This window comes from Prionailurus bengalensis, chromosome C1, assembly GCF_016509475.1.
Source record: "Prionailurus bengalensis isolate Pbe53 chromosome C1, Fcat_Pben_1.1_paternal_pri, whole genome shotgun sequence".
Lineage (NCBI taxonomy): Eukaryota > Metazoa > Chordata > Mammalia > Carnivora > Felidae > Prionailurus > Prionailurus bengalensis.
The window spans coordinates 195,762,637-195,786,062 of NC_057345.1; the positions used below are offsets into that span (position 1 = coordinate 195,762,637).

Below are 23,426 nucleotides of genomic sequence, written 5' to 3' on the forward strand. Positions count from 1 at the left end.
CAATGTCTGTCACTGACTTAATGTGTACAAAACACCTACTCCATGACTTTTTCAAACTTTACTATAATTCACAGTTACTGATACATGTCAGTAATTTAACTTTTCCAGATCTGATTTGACTTAGTTGTGAAATAACATTATAAGGTAGGATGTAGGTCTAATACTGTATTTTTTTTAATCTTTTCTCTATGTAAGATATACTAAGACAAAATCTTAGTATATCTATGTATACTCTTAATCCATAGATAGGGTTTAGGAAAATTTGCTGAGAAACTAAGTCAAAACTCTCTTTTAATATACAGTATCCAAGAAAACATATCCACCTCTGGTTTGAATTGAACACCTTTGAAATGGAAAAAGCTAATGTGGGAGCACCTGTGTGGCTCAGTCGGTTAAGCATCCGACTTCAGCTCAGGTCATGATCTCACTGTCATGGGTTCAAGCCCTGCATCAGGCTCTATGCTGATAGCTCAGAGCCTGGAGCCGGCTTCACATTCTGTTTCCCTATCTCTCTGCCCCTCCCCAACTTGTGTTCGCTCACTCTCTCTCTCTCTCTCTGTCTCTCTCTCTCAAAAATAAATAAAAATTAAAATTTTTTTTAAAAAAGACTAATGTGTTAGCCATTGTCTTTTCTAGGGTTCAGGGAGAATTGTGTTTTTAAATATTTTTAAAAATTTTTTAAAATGTTTATTTTCGAGAGAGAGAGAGACAGAACATGAGTGGGGGGAGGGGCAGAGAGAGAGGGTGACACAAAATCTGAAACAGGCTCCGGGCTCTGAGCTGTCAGTGCAGAGGCCGACTTGGGGCTCCAACTCACAAACTGTGAGATCATGACCTGAGCCAAAGTTGGATGCTTAACCAACTGAGGCACCCAGGCATCCCTGAGAATTGCTTTTAAAAGAGTACTTGGAGTAGTTTCCCCCAATTCATCATTTCCCCCTCAGCCATTTGTTTTCTCACATACTTCTACCCTATTTTCTCATACTACAAATTTTCCCTATCCTGAAGGATTCCTTGACTCTACTGTATAGTCAATATCATGTATCAATGAAAGTTAGATATCTCCTTAAATGCCAAATACTAGTGTAAAAAATATATATGTAAATTAATGGTGATCCTGTATTAAAAGAATTGATATGCCAGAAGAGATCTGTAAAAACGAAGGTATTAACAACAGCTGTTTTCTTGATAGTAACAGTCGATTATTGAGCATGTTTTTTTGACCATAGCTAACTATTGAGTTTGCTGTAAGTGTGCCCTATCTTAGTAATATTAGATCGTAGTTCCCCACAGTGATGGCCGCTATTGTTTTTATTCCAATCCCAGAAGAGGTTACAAGGTGTAGAAGAATGGCAGATGATCGGAAAGATGAAGCAAAGGCGCCTCACTGGACCTCAGCTCAACTAACAGAAGCATCTGCACATCCACATCCACCTGAGATTAAGGACCAAGGCGGGGCAGGGGAAGGACTTGTCAGAAGCGCCAATGGATTCCCATACAGGGAGGATGAAGAGGGCGCCTTTGGAGAACATGGGTCACAGAGCACCTATTCAGATACCAAAGAGAATGGCATCAATGGAGAGCTGACCTCAGCTGACAGAGAAACAGCAGGTAACCAAGGGCTCCTCTGTCACCAGTGCTGGCTTTGTGCTTTGAAGTCTGTTTAGTCTGAAACTGAATTAATTTACCATGATGACCTTCTTTCACCAGCACAAGGTCTAAAATTCCAGTCCGTCAGGGAAAATAGACACCAAGAGAAAAGAAAAATCTTGAGGAGGAGCCTCACATTCCCCCAAATTAGTTGTATTCTTAATCTCATCTCCCTATTTAGATTTACCACTTTAACTTTAATGGACAGATGGCTCAGTGTGTGTGTGCTTTTCCTAGTTAACTCTCAGTCTTTTTAACTCATTGAAAGAAAACTTCACAAATGCTTTGAATGATATTGGACCTAAATCTGATTGACTGATTAGAAGCATATGTACATTTTAGGTCAGAAAGCCATATAGAGCCTATCTCCCAGCCTGTAAAAAAAAAAAAGAGACAGAGAGATTGGGGCGCCTGGCTGGCTCAGTTGGTGGAACGTGCGATTCTTGATCTTGGGGTTGTGAGTTCAAGGCCCAAGTTAAGTATAGATATTACTTTAAAAAAATAAAATCTTAAAATAAAAAGAGAGAGAGAGAGAGAATAGGGAAGGGAGGGGAGGGGAGGGAAGGGAAGGAAACACATACATGGGAACCATTTCATACTTCCTCAGAGAGCTTTTGAAGAACTAATATTACAGATGCTTGAAGGAGAACTTAATTTGGTTTACTCCTAAGTACTTCCTTTCAAAGTGCAATTTCTACCAATAGTCCTCTTTACTCTCATTGATAATAGCTTCCCTGATGGCGTAGTCATTATAAAGCATTAACAGCATAGAGAAACACTTGCTTTCACTATATTCTTCACCATTACTTTCCGTTTTTTCTGTCATAAGAATTTAATGTGTTTGTACACAATAACTTGCTGACATGCTACTCCAAAAAGAGTAGGTAAACTATAAGTAATAAGAAAGGTAATGCCTCCTTCAGAGTCATCCCTTGCTTATTCAAAGACTGATTTTCTGCACTTATCAACTGTACACTTTGTTCAAAAAATATACTTAAAATTAATGGGGGTAATATTAAAGGCTTCTCAAATAACTGAAGAGAAATTACATAAGGATGTGCTGTAATTTTTTTAATCCACTCATTTGATAAACTACTGTTGAGCATTTTCCATATGCAAGGTATATTAGCTTCTGTGCCAGGGCACTTGAAAGGAGTGGTCTCTGAACTTCACAGAGCAGAGGATACAGTAGCAGATATGAGGCCTGTGCACACAATTCAAATGCAAAACACAATGTATTGTGTGCCAAATGAGCAGTATAGAAAGGCAAAGTTGAAGAGAGATCATTATTACTTGGGACCAAAGTTCCCAAATTGCCTACAGAAGCATCTTGATAAGTCGCAGCAAACTCAGGGGTGTGGCAGAATATTTTAAATGCTCAAAGGAAACACAGAGATACTCAACATCTGTTAAGCACTACATGACCTCAAGATAGTCCACAGTTTCAACATTCAATTACAGTATAAAATATAAATATAAAATCCTTTTCAAGGTTTATCTTTGTGAAGTCAGGTTTTCGGCTGTAATAAGAAGCAAGTACCCTGCAGAAAGTCATGTGGAACAGGAGAAGAGAGTGGCAGTGTCCAATCTAATTTAAGTATTTGAGCAGCTGCACAGTGCTCAACAGACACATATGCCCCATTAGTAAGGAATTGTGGATACAAGAGAAGTAAAAATGTTATTTTTGCCTTTCGTGGCCACAATGAGGATTAAATGAGATAGTAAAGTGTACAAAGTCAATGAATCAAGAAATAGTATCTATTAATTACCATTAGTATTATTGGTGGTGGTAGTAGTGGTGTCAATATGGACGATAGGGCACTCTTGATCAAGGAATATTTTTCTAAAGTTGAGTATAATACAACTTGAACAGGGCAGGACCTGAGTGTCAGGAGCACTAACTAGGAACATTTTGAAGAAACTGAAGCATGAAGAGACGAGGACATGAGGAGCAAAATTGTTGTGGGGAAAGCAAGAGATCATGTGATAGACCAACATTTTTCTCATCGTCATATCTTGCAACACCTGACATTACACTTCAAGGACTCACTAAATGTATGTTGAATGAGTGAGTGAATGAATGCAAAAGAAGAAAGAAAGTCCTACTTAAATTAATGGTGAATGAAAACTCTTGAAAGTCTTGCTTTGTCTCTTGGGCTCTCACCAGTTGAATCTTACTGATGATGATAGAGGCTTGAAATATACTAAGGAAAAAAAATCCCTGTAGCGTGTTTGGTCAAGGAAGAATCAATATCACTTACTATTCCATTTTTTCAGTGGTCTTAATTAAATATTTAAGAGCATCAGAAAAATCTCTTTGCAAGGTCAGTATGTCCTTGCCAGCTTCTTTGAGAAAATAATATAAATTAAAAAGAGATTAACAGATGTTTCTTTTAATTTATGGTTCAGGACCATCCAGAGTTAATTTTGAATTCATCTAAACATATATCACACGAATCTTGTACTGCCTTTGAGAAACTGATTCTGAAAGTTCTGTATGTATGTTCATAGTGAAAAAAAGTTGTAAGCAGCCAGTTGTGGGTCACCAGAGTGAAGTGTGCAATCCAAACTATGATGTTTCTTAAGTTAAACTCCCTCCAGAAATAACAGACCATTTTTAAGTCCATAAAATATCCATATGTAGAAAGTTGTGGGAAAGGAAAAATGTGAGATACAGAAGATGTTCTAGTGATAATTCAATGTGCAGTTAGATTTTTCTCCAAACTTTTGCTTAATAAAATAATGCATTTTATTATTGATGGTTTATATATAACTGTTTCACAAACAAAGATCATTCCCAATAAAAAGAAGTGTCCTTAAATCTCAAAGATAGTCTTTAGAAATGCTAACCATTGATAATAGGCATCACTAAAGTGAGCTGGCCTTGTATTTCAAGGTGATTAAAGAGGACCAGAGGAGCTATATTCTGGCCTCCTCTTTTATCATTCACATGTATATGAATGTATATTCATGTATACATGTATATTCACATGTATCATTCACATGTATATTCACATATCAGTATATTGCATTTTTCCCTTACAAAAGATACTTCTCCGGGCACTTTTAACATGACACATTTCCTAGGAACATCAGGTCTTCAGCTACATGTTGTGGTGTCCAAGCCACTAGTGGTTGAATCCAGAGATCTTTCTTCTTTCCTTCTTTGCTATAGTCCTCTCTTAATTTTTAGAAACAAATTTTTCCTCAAGGTTGTTTATTTTTATTCTTCTCTAAAAACAAGATCCCATAATAAATGAAACGCCATCACTGCATCACTTTCTTCCTTCCTTTTGTCATCAGGTGGGCTTACTTGAACCAGAGATCTTACCTCATTCTCTCTTACCTATGCTTTTCAATGTTCACCTTCATTTCTGGGCCATAATAACTCTTAATTTTTAGATGTGCAAACCAATAGTCAGCTTATCTTTGATCTTATGTGCTGAGGCTGGGAAAGGGGGAGAAGGGAATTCTAGAAGGCAATAATATTTTAAATTTTATATTTTTTTTACAGATTATTCTTCTAGATCTTGGCTCTTTTCTTACAATTGAAAGCTAATCCATAGAAAAGTAGATGGATTTACTCGCTTATTGTATCATAACTTTTAATTACTCTAAGGATTATTCCTGTATTTATTCACTAAAGTAACCTTTTTAGAAGCCATGACATAAAAGTCCCCCCCCTCCCCGCCCCACAAAAGGAGAAACCATTGAGAATCTAGTCATTTAGGAAAGCTGCTATTATAATGAAACTAAAACCATCATTTTTTTAAATTTATGTTTTTATTGAAATATAGTTGACACATAAAGTTACTTTAGTTTCAGGTATACAACATAGTGATTCAACTTCTCTACACATTATGATACACTCCCCACAAATATAGCTGCCATCTGTCACCATGCAACACTATTACAGTACCACTGACTGTATTCCCTATGCTGTACCTTTTAGCCCCATGACCTACTCATTCCATAACTGGAAGCCTGTACCTTCCTCTCCATGCTCATCTTGCCCTGCCCCCTCACCCCATTTCCTCTGGCAACTATCGGTTAATTCTCTTTATTTAGGAGTCTCTTTCTGCTTTTTGTTTGTTTTAAAACAGTCATTTTAAATCATCTTCCAAAGCATGAATCATAAAAGGCTTGTAATAAACCTTTCCTCTCTTTTCTGCCTCATCTTTATTGAAGAAAGCAAGAGGACTGCATTTGGTACCCCTAGAGTTCCAATCCTGACTGAAAATTAGTAGCCGCATCTTTTTTTATTTAGAAAAAAAAATTTTTTGTTAAGTTTATTTATTTATTTATTGAGAGAGAGAGAGAGAGAGAGAGAGCAAGCAAGCGAGTATGAGCAGGGGAGGGGCAGAGAGAGAGAGGGAGAGAGAGAGAACCTCAGGCAGGCTCCACACCATCAATACAGAGCCCAATGTGGGGCTTGAACCCACGAACCATGAGATCATGACCTGAGCCGAAACCAAAAGTCAGATGCTTAACTGACTGAGCCACTCAGGCGCCCCTAAGAGCCGTATCTTTAAGTTTCTTATCTTTCTTATCATATTAGCATTCATATCAAGATCACTGGAAGAGACAGGTAAGACCACCTTTCAGTCCTCCTCTTTACTGTTGTAGTCACCCATCTGAGATCCCATGACCACAGCCAGACTGCAGGTCTCCAGCTGCATAGACCTGTGCGCTTCCCACACCCCACTCTGCCAGATTCAGAGCAGCACGGCCAGCTGCAGCTGTTACCAATTATAGCCTTCTTCTATTACAGAACAGCCACATCCCTGTACCTTTCAGCATGACAGAACATCCTAACTTTAGTCTTGATTTTAGCATGAATGGAGCAAGAAAGGGGGCAATTCTCAGAAGTTTATAGATGCCACAACATTGAAGTATTTAAAATCATGCTTTTGTGGAGCACCTGGGTAGTTCAGTCTGTTAAGCATCCGACTCTTGATTTTAGCTCAGGTCATGAACTCATCATTTGTGAGTTCGAGCCCTGCATGGGGCTTTGCTCTGGCAGTGCGGAGCCCGCTTGGGATTCTCTCTCTCTCAAAACAAATAAATAAACGTAAAAAAAAAAAAAATCATGCTTTCATGATTTTGACTCCCCTAAGGTGCAATGCTTTCAACACAAGTAAGAAAGACCAGTCAGGGGGTAAAGGCCTTTGTGATCATCAAAAGTCGGTATCAGCCATCTCTTGGAGTAAATTTAAAGATTAAAGGACATTTCTCCAGTTACCCCCATTCCAGTTCTCCAGAGCTGCTTTGTTTTCCCAACATCCTGGGGATCCTATTCAGGTCTCCTTCCTGCTGCGGCCGTGAGATCTGTAAAAGCTGTTCCAGGTGACACACTATTGCTTTTTCAGAGCTTACCAATGGAGCTGTGCCTTTGAAAGCCTTGACCTGCACTTTAACCTCCCCAGAGCTTAGACAGCCAGGTGATCAACATACTGAGATACGCAAGTTTATTGTTGCTGGAATTAGAAGCTGAAGGCTTAAAAATACATAATGGAGGAAAAGTTTGTCATCATTCACATGCAAAAAGTTGAATATACCTTTAAGCTTCTCTTTCCCTTTTTCATCTTAGGAAATGTGAACCTGCCTTTTTCTTACCTCTCTCATTTTTCCTGCCTCCATTCCTAGATTTGAGACTTACTGGCAGGAGTCACCATCCCATTTAAAATATGGCATATTGTATATGATATTTTATTAATGTACGCAGGGCCAAAAAAAGTACAGAACCATGTCTCTCGTGAGACGACTAAAGCCATCTGCACCACCCCACAAGGCAAGTAAACACGCTGGCCTAACAATACAAGAGGTTGCAGATTTTCCTTGTTGCCACGGCAACCACTCATTGCTCTAGCTGCCATTTCCCTGAGCTGTGCAGAGAGAGGAGTGTGCAGAGCACAGTTATTTAGCATTCAAGGCTGGATCTGCAGAAAAGCACCAGGGCCTCACTGCGAAGCGTCTGGGCCTGGAGGCGCCGATAGATGAGTACACAAAATGGGGATCTCGTCCGTGGTTTCCTTTGAATGGTTAGGCATCTGGGGCTGGAAAGAGTAAGAAAGACAGGATTGATTGAAAAAAAAAAGAAAGGCAATTCCACAAGGTTTGTATTTGTCATGTTTGCTTTGTCCTTATGTGGTCTCTATACCATTTGAGGCAGATTTGGGCATTAACTTCACTCATAAAATGTGGCTTGTCTTGTTGGTAAATAGAAGGGTCTGAACCTGATGGAGAGCTTGCTTACATGGACGTTATAACAATGAACTGTATCTCCTACTCTTGGTAAGATATGAGCTTGTATATAGATATTGATAGCTAGAGCTTAAAATGTTTGCACAAAGTGGAGGAAAAGACAGGCACCAGATAACGTTGTTTACTTAAATGCGCAGTTAGGGGTGGTTCTTCCTGTAAAAATTGACTTCACATCTCTCTTTGCTCTTCAGCTGAAGTCTTAAAGTAGAATGAGATTGTCTTAAGTCAGTAATTCTGAATCAAAATATAAGGAAACCATGATTTCTCTAGACTTATTTTAATTAAACCCAGTGATGTAACAAATTAAAATATGATTTTGTTCCTTGGAATTTTAATTGCCTACAAACATTTCCAGTTGTGAGGAGCAAGGCTCTAACACAATATAAATAAGAGATTTGAAAACTAATATTAATTTGCATACACATTTACTCCCATGTATATTCTTCCACAAAATGCCTCCCATGCACTTGGTGAAAATTAGTCCCATTTCTTTTTACATCTTGTTTTATACTAAATGTCAGAACCACAATCCCAGTCACTAAAGAAAAATATTGTTTATCATTCTCTTTGGGCACTGACACTGAAAAATTATTTTGTTGAATTTGAACCTTAATGACTGCAACAGATTTGAGCTAAGAAAAATTAAGACCTACTTGTAAAATTATTCTGTCTGGCTTTTTTTTAAATGTAAATATAATTTAATTATCACTGTATTTTCTTACTTGACCCTCTCCCCTGATCCTGTATTTTCCAAGACATTACCACATTTCCTCCTCTCTAATTTGCTATCACGTTTTGTCATCATATTTTTTTAAGGTATTTTTGAGGTTTTTAAAATTTCCACTTAGGAAGAATTCTACATGCCCCATAAAATCCATTTGCAGTGAGCAGATGAAAATAATCAGTCATGGAGGCAAGTCTTCCTGGATTTATTTTTGGACAATGTAAGCCTTTGTTTTGATTAGCCTTATGCACAGCCTTTATCTGTCTCTTGTTCCATTTCTTTTTTTTTTTTAAGTTTATTTATTTACTTTGATGGGGGAGGGGCAGAGAGAGGGAGAGATAGAGAATCCCAAGCAGGCTGCGTGCTGTTAGTGCAAAGCCTGATGCAGGGTTTGAACTCACGGACCATAAGATAATGACCTAAGCTGAAATCAAGAGTCAGATGCTCAACTGGACTGTCTCTTGTTCTATTACTAAGAATTCTGTCCTGACAAGGGGCGCCTGAGTGGCTCAGTTGGTTAAGCACCCAACTTCGGCTCAGGTCACGATCTCACAGTTTATGGGTTCGAACCCCGCGTCAGGCTCTGTGCTACAGCTCAGAGCCTGGAGCCTGCTTCAGATTCTATATCTCCCTCTCTCTCTGCTCCTCCCCCACTTGTGTTCTCTCTCTCTCAAAAATAAATAAACATTAAAAAGAAAAAAGAATTCTCTCCTCACAAAAAAAGATAAGAGAACAACTTTAATAGTAATTTGCGACAAATAAATTCCTCTGATATCTTGAGAATATATTAATCATTGATCAACAATGTATTTTTTAAGTGTAACTTATATACAAATTAACTATATTGCTTGTATGTGCCTGAGAAAAATATCTGTCCCTATATACCAAATACCACCTCAAGGGCTGGCTCTGGTTTTGATGTTATTGTTGCTAAGCGGTTAGTAGACCAGGGAGTATCTCACGGTCATCGGTCATCGCTCCTCCTGTCCTTCCTCCCCTTGCTACTCTTTCTGCTTCAGGGTACCAAGCCTTTTCCTCTCATTCCCTCACACTTCACTGCTCCTTAGCACATTACATAAAGCACGTGCTTTGACTGTCAGGGGAGTCTGGAAATTCATTTCAGGAGCAGATGAACAGAACAACTGGTGCTGCCTTGCAGATCTGATAGTGAAAGCATGATCTGACTTGGCATCGTGAGTCCTGAGGGGAAAAGGACACTGAGCCGCTTGCTGCCTGCTCACGGTGCGGCTCATCTCACAGAATGAGTCACCATTCGGCAACACTCATAGAAAATACAATTCAAAACCCAGCCAAACTGATGACATATGTCTTAGGCTCTCATTGCAACTTTTAATAAATATGCAAATGCTAGGTGGTTATTAGAACACAGAAATGAGAACAAAATGTCTGTTTCTACAACTTATTTCAAAAGTTCAAACCTTAAGACGTCAGGCAAAATGAGTAATAACAGAGGAATCAAGATTCAGAGAAAAATCATCTTTAATAGTATGATTCAGCTTCAGCAGCCTGAAAGTTAGATTCAAGATTTTCTGTCCAAATTTTTTATTTGGAAAGACAGATCGAGACAGTGTTGGGATATGAGCATCTCTGATTCTTCCATAAGTGACTCCAGCATGAAGGGTCAACTCCCCTGAGTGAACTAACAACCTTCTCTTTTGCAAAACAAGTTACATTTGCCCGACTAATCGGTGGTTTTATTCATGTTCTGCATTGAACCAGTGATGGCAAAATGTTTTGAAAAGGTGCATATCCCACAGGAGAGGTTCTCAGAGTCCACGGTCAAAGATCCAGAACTGATGTTGATTTTATTCTTTCCAAGGAATCTCTTCTTCTGAACACCTGCATGTAACATGTTCGTATCTTGCTAATAGCACTCATCATATGGATCATGTTACTGGCCTTCTTACCTGTTTTAATCTCCAGCCCTAGGTTGTTAGTGTTTCGAGGTAGAAGCTGTGCTTCATTCATCATTTCACGTCCCTTTCAGTATGTGATGCAATGATTGTTTCCTATAGTAAGTACTAATAAATATTTTTGAATTGATGTAAAGAAGAGAAAGAGTTCATATCCATATTAGGTTTTGAGATCAGGAATCTCATAAGCAGAACAGGGCTCCAAAAATTATTTCACAGTATGAGCAACGCACTTGAGAGAATGATTGTATTGAGAGAAATGCTGGATATAAAGAAGCAAAAGGAGAAACTGAGAGAGGAAGCTAGAATCAAAGTGAGGACTATCGAACTGTTGGCTGGAACAGAAAGGAATTAAGTAGGAACTCATAAATACTGTAGTGAAAAGAAAGTCAAGAAAGGATATAGCGGAAGATGGCATGGTCTAAAAATGAGAGTGTAAGTTTGGAGTAAAGAAAATATACCTTTGACCTAATTAAGGTAGCAGTATGACACCTGATTAGAAATATTTTCTTGATTGTAAAAATTAATGAACTGGAAAGAGTATGGAAACTCAGGGTAAATGACCTAAGAGACATCTATAGCAGCTAAGAAATACATGGACAGTAAATAAATTCTCATGCTCTTCCTGCAAAATTGAGCCCGATATAACAGTTGGCTCCACTTGAAAGGCACTGAAATATCCTGCAAACAGCTTTACAGTTCTTATCCCTGTTGATCCTCTGGTGTAATGTGTAAGGATCGCCTCACTGTTCTAGGTCAGGAGCTCATATTAGTTTCATTTCTGACAAATGGACAATCTGAATCTTAAAGCAAATGAATATTCTAAGTCATAGATTTAATTATCCTTGTTTAAAGGAATATACCAGTTTTGTCTTGGAGAGATGAATCTTATTTTTGAAGGTCAGCCTGAATAAAAGTATCACCAATGTCCTTTTTCTCTCTACTTCATCGTTGAGTCTGTAAAATGATTTGCAAAGATAAGTTCTTCGGTAATAAACAGCATTTCTCTACTGAATAACAGGGATATTTATTTGTTAACTTTAGGAAAAATGTTTTGATTTCAATTGGATATGCTTCTTTAGTTTCATTATTTTAAAAAATGATAAGATTTTTTTGTAACCCATTTTTTTTTCCTTTTTGGTATACTAAAATGAAAGATGCTCCCATTTGTGTTTTCTGATTCTAATCATTAAGTATTTTAGCATTTATAAGACTGTTTTTCTTCTCCATAAGAGAAAATCATCATCATCATTTACTATTGCTTTTATAAGCAATTTTAAAAATGAAATTTTAGATACTTTTTGCATTTTGCATGTTGCTATCCTTTATCTTAAAGCCTATGTACATTTTCTCTTTCTTAAAAAATTGTTTATTGTTTTTCCTCGTCAGCTTAGAAACTAGAGATTTGTGCCTAAAGCATTGGAAAGATTGGAATAAATCTGCTTTACTCAAAGTTTTACCAGAACAAAAATGCTAACCTAGGGAAAACTGCTTCCCCCCCCCCCCAAAAAAAAAAAGCTTGACCTAGGTGACAAAGCATGGAAGATATTCCTCCAGATCAGTTTTCACCCAATTCTTAAAAGTCTTGATTTCAATCAGAAAACAAAGAACTGAGTTTGAAGCAAATATAGATTCTACTCTCCTAAAAAGTCACATTTTAGGAGGGGAAGTTCATGTATTTGGGGTAATAATGATCCCTGTGATCCCTGTCCTCATGACATATCTGCCATCCAGCCTGTGAAAATTATACTGCTTGAAATGCCCTGTGGACCACACCGAACTTAACACATGATCTGAATGAAGCATTAAAAATACTGCTCAAGATGGGGTGCCTGGGTGGCTCAGTCGGTTAAGCATCTGACTTCAACTCAGGTTATGATCTCATGGTTCATGGGTTCGAGCCCCACATAGGGCTCTGTACTGACAGCTCAGAGCCTGGAGCCCGCTTCAGAATCTGTGTTTCCCTGTTTCTCTGCCTCTCCCCCACTCACGTTCTCTCTCTCTCTCTCTTTCTCTCTCTCTTTCTCTCTCTCAAAAGTAAATAAACATTAAAATAAATTTTTTTTAAATACTCTCAAGAACTTGGATGTTTTGGTGACACAGATTTCCTTTCTAGTTGGATTTCATTGTTTAAGGAGGAGTAAATTGAAGCTACCCTCACTGATAATTTAATATTTTAGGACTGGATTCACCAGATGAGATTGAATTTGTTTTTTGGGTTTTTTTTTTTTTTTTAGTGTGAAAAATTATAAACTTCCCAAATTATGTTTAACTTTTTAAAGTAAATTTTTAAAATGATGAGCATTTCTTTAATTCTAATTGGAAATGCTTGAGTCTCCTGTGCCCCAAATAATGCTGAGTTTCACCTCTGCCTTATGCTCTGTGATGCAATTGGATATGAAAAAACTATATAAATACAAAGTATTTTTCTTCACCTGGTCTGTAGAGAAGTGAAAATTACCACATATGCTTTTTAGAAAATATTTTGGAAAATCTATTTGATTAAAATATTGAGGTGGTTCCTTTATTTTGTCCTATAAAATTTTAAGTTTGATGCTTTAATTCATATGGTTGCATTAAGACCATACTTCTCTTCCTATAGCTTTTGATTACCTTTTTCCTATCAGACCACGTTATTCATGCCTCTGCATTTCATGTTGCATGTCGGAATTAGCCAAAAAACAAAAAAAGAGCAGAAATAACAAAGTTCCCTGATTTCATGAAAGTTTTTCCTTTTATAGCAAACTTTTCTTCAGGAAAACAAAACCCCAAAATAAACCCAAATAAAACATTATTGAGGGGTAGAGGATATCTCTAAAAGTTGGGAAGAAAGTCTTGGTAAACTTTCAAGGGAAATAGAAATGAACCAGAAATATTTTCAGGCTTCTTCTTAGAACCAGGAATTGGGCAACCTGTTTGTGATCTACCGTGTACGAAATAACAAAATTATAATTTCATTTTGAAAAAATAAAAGCTACAAGTCCTGATACACGAATTTTTCTTATATCTCAGGAAGAAAATAATATACCTTTTCATATGTTTTTTATAGTAAATTGGATTTTACTGCCATGAAATGAAATGAAGGTTTATGAAATCTGATTTACCTTAGCATGAAGTAACCCCATCTATCCCTTACATGGGATTGTGGTTTTCATGCCAAATGAAACTCTCTGTTTTTAAACATAGTACAGCTTATAGTTACGGTAGCATCTGCCTACCTGGGGCCTGCCCTAAGCAAAATTATGAAGAAAATAAAACTTACCTTGAACACCTTTGGCTTTGGTACCTGAATCTCGATTTCTTCATTTTCTTCAGATTGTCTGTATGCATCTGAAGCTACCTCATGTGGTCAGGATCCCCCCCCTCAACCCCCAGCAAATCCCTTGCTTGATGTCAGCCTACCCACCTAGATAACATCTGGTCCTTACTTTTTTTTTTTTTTCAATTCTGCCACTCCATCAAAATCAATCTATTTTTCTCTTTCTGCTGGGCTTCTACAATAGAACAACCAGAACTGTTACCATAATCAGTTACAGCTTTATGCTTTCTAGATGTTGTTTACGTTCTGATATAAAGCTTCAGTGTCTTTGGCTGATTTAAGCATGATATAGATGGCACCCAAAATTTGCAAGTATTTCTAGAAGTATACTTTGTAACAATGATACCAATACACAGAGAAGAGATAGAGATTGACATGGTAAATAACACTGAAGCAAAATCATCAATGTAAAATTTTATTTCAACAGATCTCTAAGAGGTATTTTCTAAAGTAGAATGTGTATGTTATTTGCAAATTTCTGAAGAAAACTTTGAAGTTACTATTACTTGTTCTTGTTTGTTATACATAATGAAACTTTTGAATCTGTGGATGGAGAGAAATTCATTTAATAACATTTTCTTTTCTTTTTTTTAATTTTTTTTTAACGTTTATTTATTTTTGAGACAGAGAGAGACAGAGCATGAACGGGGGAGGGTCACAGAGAGAGGGAGACACAGATCTGAAACAGGCTCCAGGCTCTGAGCCGTCAGCACAGAACCCGACGCGGGGCTCGAACCCACCGACCGTGAGATCATGACCTGAGCCGAAGTCGGACGCTTAACCGACCAAGCCACCCAGGCACCCCCATTTAATAACATTTTCTATGGGATGCATTAATCAATCCAGAATACAAAAGTAGTCATCTTTATTCTAGAATAATTTTTGTCATGAAGAAATTAAAAATTCTATTGAAGTCTTTCCTCTTTCCTATCATAATGTGACCAAATTACAAATATAACTTTGGACTTGACACTTATTTTCTTACTTAAAGGATCTTGCAAAGTCTCTTGATTTTGCTACTTACAGGTCCTAGAAAAAAGTCTTTAGGGGCGTCTGGGTGGCTCAGTTGGTTAAGTGTCCCACTTCAGCTCACGTCACGATCTCACAGACCGTAAGTTTGAGCCCCGAGTCGGGCTCTGGGCTGATGGCTTAGAGCCTGGAGCCTACTTCCGGTTCTGTGTCTCCCCCTCTCTCTGCCCCTCCCCCGTTCATGCTCTGTCCCTCTCTGTCTCAAAAATAAATAAACGTTAAAAAAAATTAAAAAAAGAAAAAAGTCTTTATTATTAATTTTACTTGTTTGGAACTTTTCCAGAGAATGTGCCACACTTATCTTGTGTTGTGGCTGAGCTTTTATTTAACAAAAATTATTAATGAATAATAGAGGGTTAGCTCAAAACTCTATCTTCTTATTTTTCTTTTTGTTTTATTTTCATGGCATTTTAGTTTCCAGAATTTCATAATGTAATTAATTCTATTGTACCTTTCCCCACAGATTATTGAATTACGGTTCTCTGGTATATGTATATTCATTTATAATTTGAAATTTATGAAGAATTACCATATACACTTATTAGTGACTTGAAATCTGCCAAGTGGTTTTAGGGCTTGTGTAAAGAGAATATTTGTGGATGATATTTTATATAGCTATAATGGCAAAAATAAAACAGGCAGTTATAGAAGATGGAGAATCACTTAAAACATTTATAGTTCATGAGAGACTTGATAAGAAGAAAGCACATAAGGTTGATGTATATGCTGCTATTTGCACATTCATTCTTAGAAACATGGTGGGACTGGAGGCTTAAGCAAACTATAATTACATAAAAATCATGTTGGTCTCTCTATGTGCTGATTGTACCCTACGATGTGCTGTGAACAAAGTGATTTTCCTATCACACAGTTCCTAAATTCCATATGCTTCTAGGTCACAAGGCCTCCAAAGGCCTTACATACAAAGCATGTAAGTTATACTATGATGGGGAGGAGATAGAAGCAGTGAACAAAAGGTGATTTCTGCCATTTTATCATAACAAACACTTTCTCCTAGAAGAAATAACTAAGTTTATAGAAGTAACTAGTAAAAACTATTCCTGGTATATAGACAACTTACATTTCGAAAGTTTACTCCAATGACTTTTTTTGGAACCTGGAATACTTTTCCATTTTTCCGTCATATCCTCTGTCTGAAGCATTCCTAAGTTTTGAAACTATAGGAACCTAGGGGTACCTGGGTGGCTCAGTCGGTTGAGCGTCTGACTTTGGCTCAGGTCATGATCTCACAGTTTGTGACTTCGAGCCCCATGTCGGGCTCTGTGCTGACAGCTCAGAGCCTGGAGCCTGCTTCAGATTCTATGTCTCCCTCTCTCTCTATGTGCCTTCCCCACTCACACTCTGTCTCTCGCGCGCGCACTCTCAAAAATAAACATTTAAAAAAAATTTTTGGAACTTTAGGAACATTGATTCACCCAAATCCTAGCCTCACTCTAGGTGGTCAAAGTCTTTGAGGTACCCAAGTACAAGTGGAACTTTAAAAACATGGAGAGACTTTTATGTATATGAGTGCTGGCACACACACACACACACACACACACACACTACTGCATTTCTACACAAACGTTTAAATTTTGTTTATCCCACAGTTACTCTAAGTGTGAATTTATTTAAGGTCTCTTAGTTTTATTGATATTTTATCTTCCCATTAATGTTACTAATGATGTCTTATTGGACTTAATGCAGAAATGTTATTAATGTTATTAATAATGTCTCAAGACTTAATTTACCTCAAATGCATTTCTCCCCCATAAACTAAATTGATCTTTGTTTTAATCAGTAAGTCTTTAGAAGAAATCTTTGGAAGAAAGGTATGCAAAGACCTACAGCTGCAACATTGGCAAGGGTGACCCTTTGAGATCAGAGTCTGACTAAGGAAGGATATGCCAGTGCTGGCTTCTTTAATTAATGCTGAGGTGCCAAGGAAACAAACAAACAAAAACCAACAATCTGCTCTTTTAATTTCCTTCTTCACCAGTTGATTGCAGGAAATAGTTTCAGAGGAACCATTTGGCTCTCCAAATTAAGCAAGGAACTTTTCTTCTTTCCCTGTTTTTATGAATTTATCAAGGGTATTTGTCTAGCACAGTGCTTCCAACTACACAGTGCTTTCCTTGTTGACTAGCTTCCATCAGCAGCAGCAATTAGCACCCGTTTCCTAGGCAACCATTCTGTACCCTACTGAGAAAAACCTTTCCTTGTCAGGAGCATTCTATCTAAAATTGTTTTGTTTTCCTTCTTTCACAAGTGTACGGTAGGCTTACTTGTCATTTCTTTTAACACGGCATTATTATGTCCATTATTCTTAAAAGCAGAAACATTTACTGGCTTTTATATTCCATATGGTTGAATTTATTGTTAGTGTCTCTTACTTCTCCCTTAACAACCTGAAAGAAATCAACAAAAATATGTTCTCAAGCATATGCCAACTTGTTTTGGATTTTTTGTCCACAGTCTAATTGGTGAGCCTTTGCATGTTCAAGTAATCACAGCTGGTCCTGATGAAAACTCAAAGAGTACATGTTCAAAATCAAACTTCTGTGTCTACCAACAATGTCATGTTGCTCAGAGGCAAGTTGAAGTTTCCAGGACCACTGAGAAAGTTTTAACTCCATTGCTTTTGTTATGAATCAGCCAAGCAATATCAATAGATTAACATAACAAAATAACTAAACTAGAAATATGTGCCAAAAAACAGGGCCTTGGGACTGTGTTAAAAATTTGACGTGATAAAATACCAGAAGAACATAGCAACGGTATAGCATGAATCAGCACTTGGAATAAGCCAGAAGGTTATAACAGCTATACATGCTGAATAGTATTGCATACTACTGAATAATACTATAGGTAGAGTAAAATTTAGTTTATCATTTTAGTTTAATGGCAGGCACCTGACATATTGTGTGTTAGGCAGTGGTTCAGCATTTAGGCAAGGAGGTACTCATGGGGGAAAATGACAGAATTATCTCTGTATGTGGCAAAAACTTTCGTATCTTTATATCTTGTCAAATGATGATTATAGACTTCGATGACCGTAAGACAGCAAGAGTGATTAAACCAGTGATACAGAATTTAAATGAGCAACTGATATATATATCATTGCATTTAATTGCCACAACACACCAAAAGGTGAACACCAGTTTAATTCCCACTTTACAGATAGGGAATCTGAAGGTTAGAGAGATTGTCACTCACTTGTAGCTAGTAAGAGATAGAGGCAGAATTTTCTGACACCACAATCTACTACTCTAAAATATTTGAACTACACCAATATAATTCAAAGTGTTGTCTAAATGGGACCGTAAGTTACCTTTATCCATTATTTTGCCAGTTTTCCTATCGAGAAAATGTATTATTGTGTGGATTCAATCTGTTGATGAGAAATAAAAGTGCCTGGGGTAGCAACTTATAAATTTGTATCACAATATGATGTTTATTCATTATTTAGGTGAAATATAAGTAGCTTAGCATGGTATCTCTTGAGGATTATCAGGTAGGTTTCTGTAGATGCAAGCATGTCTTAATTAGTGTCTTATCCCTATTTACCTCCTATATGTATTTCTACCAGTTTATTTCCCCAATACCAACAAAAAATATTCTTTCTTTCCAGAATTCATTTTATCTACCAAGGGCTTCCTTGATAGTGTTTTTTGAATACTGGCCCCATCTCCATTGCCCAGAATAAGTTTTTAGGACAGACTTCACTTTTTACTTAAAGGTATTTATCTATATAGTGATGATCTGTTATCACCCATGGCTCTGTCACATGGGTTGTATCTTTAACCCTTATTTTGTATCAGCCTATCATTTTAATAGACAAATGTGTTTTAAATAAGTTGATTTTAATGTTTTCCTTCAAACTGATTTAGGGTCGCATTACCTACCAAATTAGATCCCAGTTGTCATTCATTTTATTTAGATATGATATGACTTAGAACCATGTCATGAAATATTTTTGTAATACTTACAGAAACTATCTCACTAACTGTAATGACACTATTGAAAAATAATATTCAAATACTGGTTCTCACTTCAATGAAAAAACTACCATTAGTTATTTACATTGAGAACCTGACATTAACAAGAGTGAAAATAAAATACAAATTATATACACTCCTTAACTAAAGCAATTTTTAACATAAACTAAAAAATATCCACTACCAGAAAACTTTAGATGTTCAAAAGAAAGGTAACTGAGTCCTTAATAATTTCTGCTTATGCTAAGAAGTATAACGTTTTCAGCTGTGAAGATCAATGTTACCTTTCAGTTATGTATAATAATTTTCCAGTTTATGTGTAATCTAGATTCATCTTTAATTTTATGAACAACTAAGTCCTATTTATAGTTTTATACATATAATGTGCCAAAGAAAAAAAAAACCAAAAAATAGAGTAGAAAGTAGGATAGGGAATAAAGAAGTAGAAAAAATAAGCAATGAAAAAATAAAATGTAGCTCTTACCTGAAAAAAGATTTTTTCATGTTGCTAATAGTTCTCAGGAGAAGACAAGGGTTATCAGGCCTCTTGGAGTGCTGTCCAGAAGATGGTCCTAAGTTGGGACGCTAGCAGAAATCTAGAGCAGGTCATAGCCCAGGACCTCTGCAGCCAGAAAAATGGCTATGAAGCCAGAAAATAAATAACAAAGAAAGTTTTTACTTCCCTCTAGCTTTGTCTAGGAAAGCCAAAGCAAAACCAAAAAACACTGTCCCTGAAATCATCATAGATGATTGCAGATTAACTGTATTATCTGATGTTCATAATAGTAATAGGCTAGTTGGTCTGGACCTTTAGTTGCTCTTCCTTTGAAGCAGAAATACCAGAAGACCCAGAAGAATGTATGACTGGGGGAAATAAAGACAACTTGGTGAAGAACTCCTTGGAAGTCTCAAGTTCCTTGATGTTCCAGGCCTGTTCTATAATTATGCAATTGAGTCTGCACAGCAACTTGTGAGACAAGTGCTATTAGTATTTCCATTTCATGGATGAGGGATTGAAACCCAATTAGTCCGAGTAAATTTCATATTTTTTAAATTTTTTTGTGTGTTTTTCTTTTTTTTTTAAGAGAGAGAGAAAATGTGAGGTGGGTAGGGGCAGAGAGAGACAGAGACACAGAATCTGAAGCAGGCTCCAGGCTCCAAGCTGTCAGCACAGAGCCTGATGCGGGGCTTGATCTCATGAACCACAAGATCATGACCTGAGCTGAAGTTGGACACTTAACCAACTGACCCACCCAGGCACTCCATTCCAAGTAAATTTCTTAGTATGTAATAACTAGAAAGTAGCAATGCTAGAGTTTGTGCCCACATTTCTCAGAATTAAAGTCCATGTGACTTCCTTTAATCTACAATATAAAAGGGAATGATCTCCCAGATAGAAAGATCTGTTGGATAGATGGATGGTTTGATGGATGGACAAGTGGATAGAGTCATTTAATAGATATTTGTAGAATGAATGAGTAAATTATATATAGATATAGATTATAGATTAGATAGCTATATAGATACATCATACACACATCATAACTTATATTTTTATCTTTGTAGGTCTGATTTTGTGACTCTCTTCCTTTGTCTCCTGTGTTTGTTTGGCATGTTTACCGTTAATTTTCTCTGAACTTTCCTCAAACCTTGAGTGAATTTTCTCCTGTCCCAGGAGCCAGGCTTTAAGGGTAAAACTCACCCAGAGATCTGCTGATTAGGTTTCTGTTGGGAAAAGGCCATCTGTCTTTGGGGGGAGGAAGCTACCTCCCTGCACTGACAGCAGCCCTTGCTTAGAGGAAGATTTTAAAGTGACTGGACCAATTGAAACCCTCAGGATAATCCTATGCTCATGTTTTATTGCACTGGGAAAATAATATGAGACAATGTGATATTTCCTGTTTGAAAAGTTTTAGCAATATTACGCTTTCAAAAAAAATGAAGATAGTATGTCATTATCTTGGCTCCCACACAGCCTGTTTGCTTATTCTAAAATAGCATTTCTTAAAGTCAGTTAAGTTCTTTTAAGGAAAAATAGATAATTAATTCTCCCACAATTGAGTTAAATTATTTTCTTACACATTTTGCTTAAATATATACAAATGTAAAATTACCTTATTCATAAGCTCTTATTCAACTGTGAAACTCAAACACATTTATAAATCAATTTTATCTGAAACAACAAAGCCAACAAAATTCAAATGTTCCACTACTTATTATGTAAAATAAACTATTGCTTTACTGAAACTAAACTATTGCTCACAAGAAATGGGGTAATGGGTGATAACAGTGCATTTTTATTTAGGTTGGACATGTCCACACTAACTGGAGAAAAGTAATGATCCTATTTTTCCTTTCCTTGTCTCTAGAATATTTTGAAAGTCTGTTGTATAGTGTACCATGATGTTATTTGGCCTACGTCTTCTGTGAATGCATTTTTTATTGTAGAGTGTTCACTCACCCCTGTTCTCTTCTCATTAGCCCACAACAGGTAAACTAATTGTCTGTGGTGTCACAATTATTCTAAATGCAATTCCAAACAAAAAGACAAATAATGTGGCATTGCTCAGTTATAATTTGTTCACACAAACCAATAGATACTTTTTATTATTTTTATTGGATTATTTTTCCAAATTAAGAAATTGTATTCATGTTAAGTGTTTGCAGACTCTGGAAAATTCATCAGTAGTTACACAAGAATCTGGAACGCTTATTTAAGAAATACTGTTTTGAAATACATCAAAACTTAAACAAGAACTCAGTAAATAATTAATTTGGGGAGGTTTAAGTTAGTAAATATAATAACGAGCATGGATTATTTCTAAGCTTGTGTAAATAGCATGAACAAAACCTTTCATGTTAACTTTTCATACTTTCAAAAACTTTGTTAGACATCCAGTCTGAGTAAACATCAATGAGAGGAGCTTCAAGGACTGCAACAGTGATAAAGAGAGAGTCTTTGGGGCTCCTGGGTGGCTCAGTCAGTTGAGCATCCGACTTCGGCTCAGGTCATGATCTCACGGTTCGTGAGTTCGAGCCCCGCGTCAGGCTCTGTGCCGACAGCTCAGAGCCTGGAGCCTGTTTCAGATTCTGTGTCTCCCTCTCTCTCTCTGACCCTCCCCCGTTCATGCTCTGTCTCTCTCTGTCTCAAAAAAAAATAAATAAATGTTAAAAAAAAATAAAAAATAAAAAAAAAAGAGAGAGAGAGTCTTTGACTTGGGAAACTCTACAAAGCAAGGGAGATAAGGCATGTGTACCAGCACAATTCCATGCAAGATGTACTAAGTGCCATAGGAGATACTATACTGGTGTAAATGCCACCAGGGTAATGCAGAAATGATCCATAAGATACATGGGTTTCATATATGTCCCAGTTTCCTCTGTGTTTGCTCCACCTCTCCATTACACTGAATTTCCTATGAAACACTGAGGTTCTAGAAGAACTGAAAATCACTTTATTGATTTTAAATGTCTGAATTTTATTGAAAATGATTATATGGAAGTGAGGTAAGTTATCTATTACACTATTCAACTTTATCTACAAGATATATAGGTAGGCAGGTAGATGGCTGATAGAGAGGACAGATAGATGGATACATACATGCATACATACATAGATGTGCGGATACATAGTTATTGCTCAGTTGTGGTCAGTTACTTGTTTCATAGTCTCAGAATACATTCAGGAATAGCAGTTTTGTACTTTAGGTAGAGGAGCAGGTCTGAGAGTGAATGTTACCTTAGTTAATACCTTTAGAAGAATTTATGTATTTCCACTGGGCATTCTCACATGACTGTTAGGGAAGTTTATGGTTATTTTCTCATTATTCCTTCTGCTGTTTTTCTGCTTGAGACAAAGAACAGCATAATAGTCAGGGAATCTGGGTTCTAATTTCAGTTTGCCTCCATTGACTGTGTGAACTTGAGCAAATCTCATAACCATGCCTAGCCTATATTTCCTCATCTACAAAATGAGAGAATATAGATACAATCTACTCTTCAAGCCCTTTTAGCTGTACAGCTGTGGTGCTGTGAATTAAATTGCATAGGATAAAACCACCTTACAAGAATGAGCTGTATCTTATTAGTTTGAAATCATAATTATTCTTTACATTTTTTGCAATATTAAGAGAAGATCCTTCTTAGTTTAAGCTAAATTGAGAGTGCAAAATGTGTCGTGTAAAAAAAATGTTTTATGAAAAGTACTGAGTACATAAATATATGAGACAAATTTGCTGGAGCCTTGTTTAGAAATTAAAACTTTTTCAGAAATACTTTTAAGTAGTCTGTCAGTACTTGCTCTTTGAATACTTAAAGTTTGAATGAGGTCTCCAGCTTCCTAAAATTATATTTCAAGAATAAAAGAAATATTACATCACATTTAGTTTAGTTATAGTACCTGAGGCATTTTACAAGATCCCAATTATTTGAAAGTTGGTTTTCTAAGTATGATATTTGTAGTGAGAATGTCTAATTCTCTGGCCTGTTAGTCGTCTGTTTCCTCATCT

The 23,426-nt window shown here is 36.7% G+C and overlaps 1 protein-coding gene across 26 annotated transcripts in view; it reads left to right on the forward strand.

The window, feature by feature from the left end:
• MAP2 (microtubule associated protein 2) overlaps positions 1-23,426 on the forward strand; it is a 284,797-nt gene that overhangs the window by 206,125 nt on the left and 55,246 nt on the right. For all 26 annotated transcript variants that reach the window (XM_043577693.1, XM_043577690.1, XM_043577691.1 and 23 more), the window contains one exon: positions 1,327-1,611. In XM_043577693.1, the coding sequence (XP_043433628.1) occupies positions 1,350-1,611 (262 nt within the window). In that variant the 5' untranslated portion in view covers positions 1,327-1,349. The remainder of the gene's footprint in view (positions 1-1,326; positions 1,612-23,426) is intronic.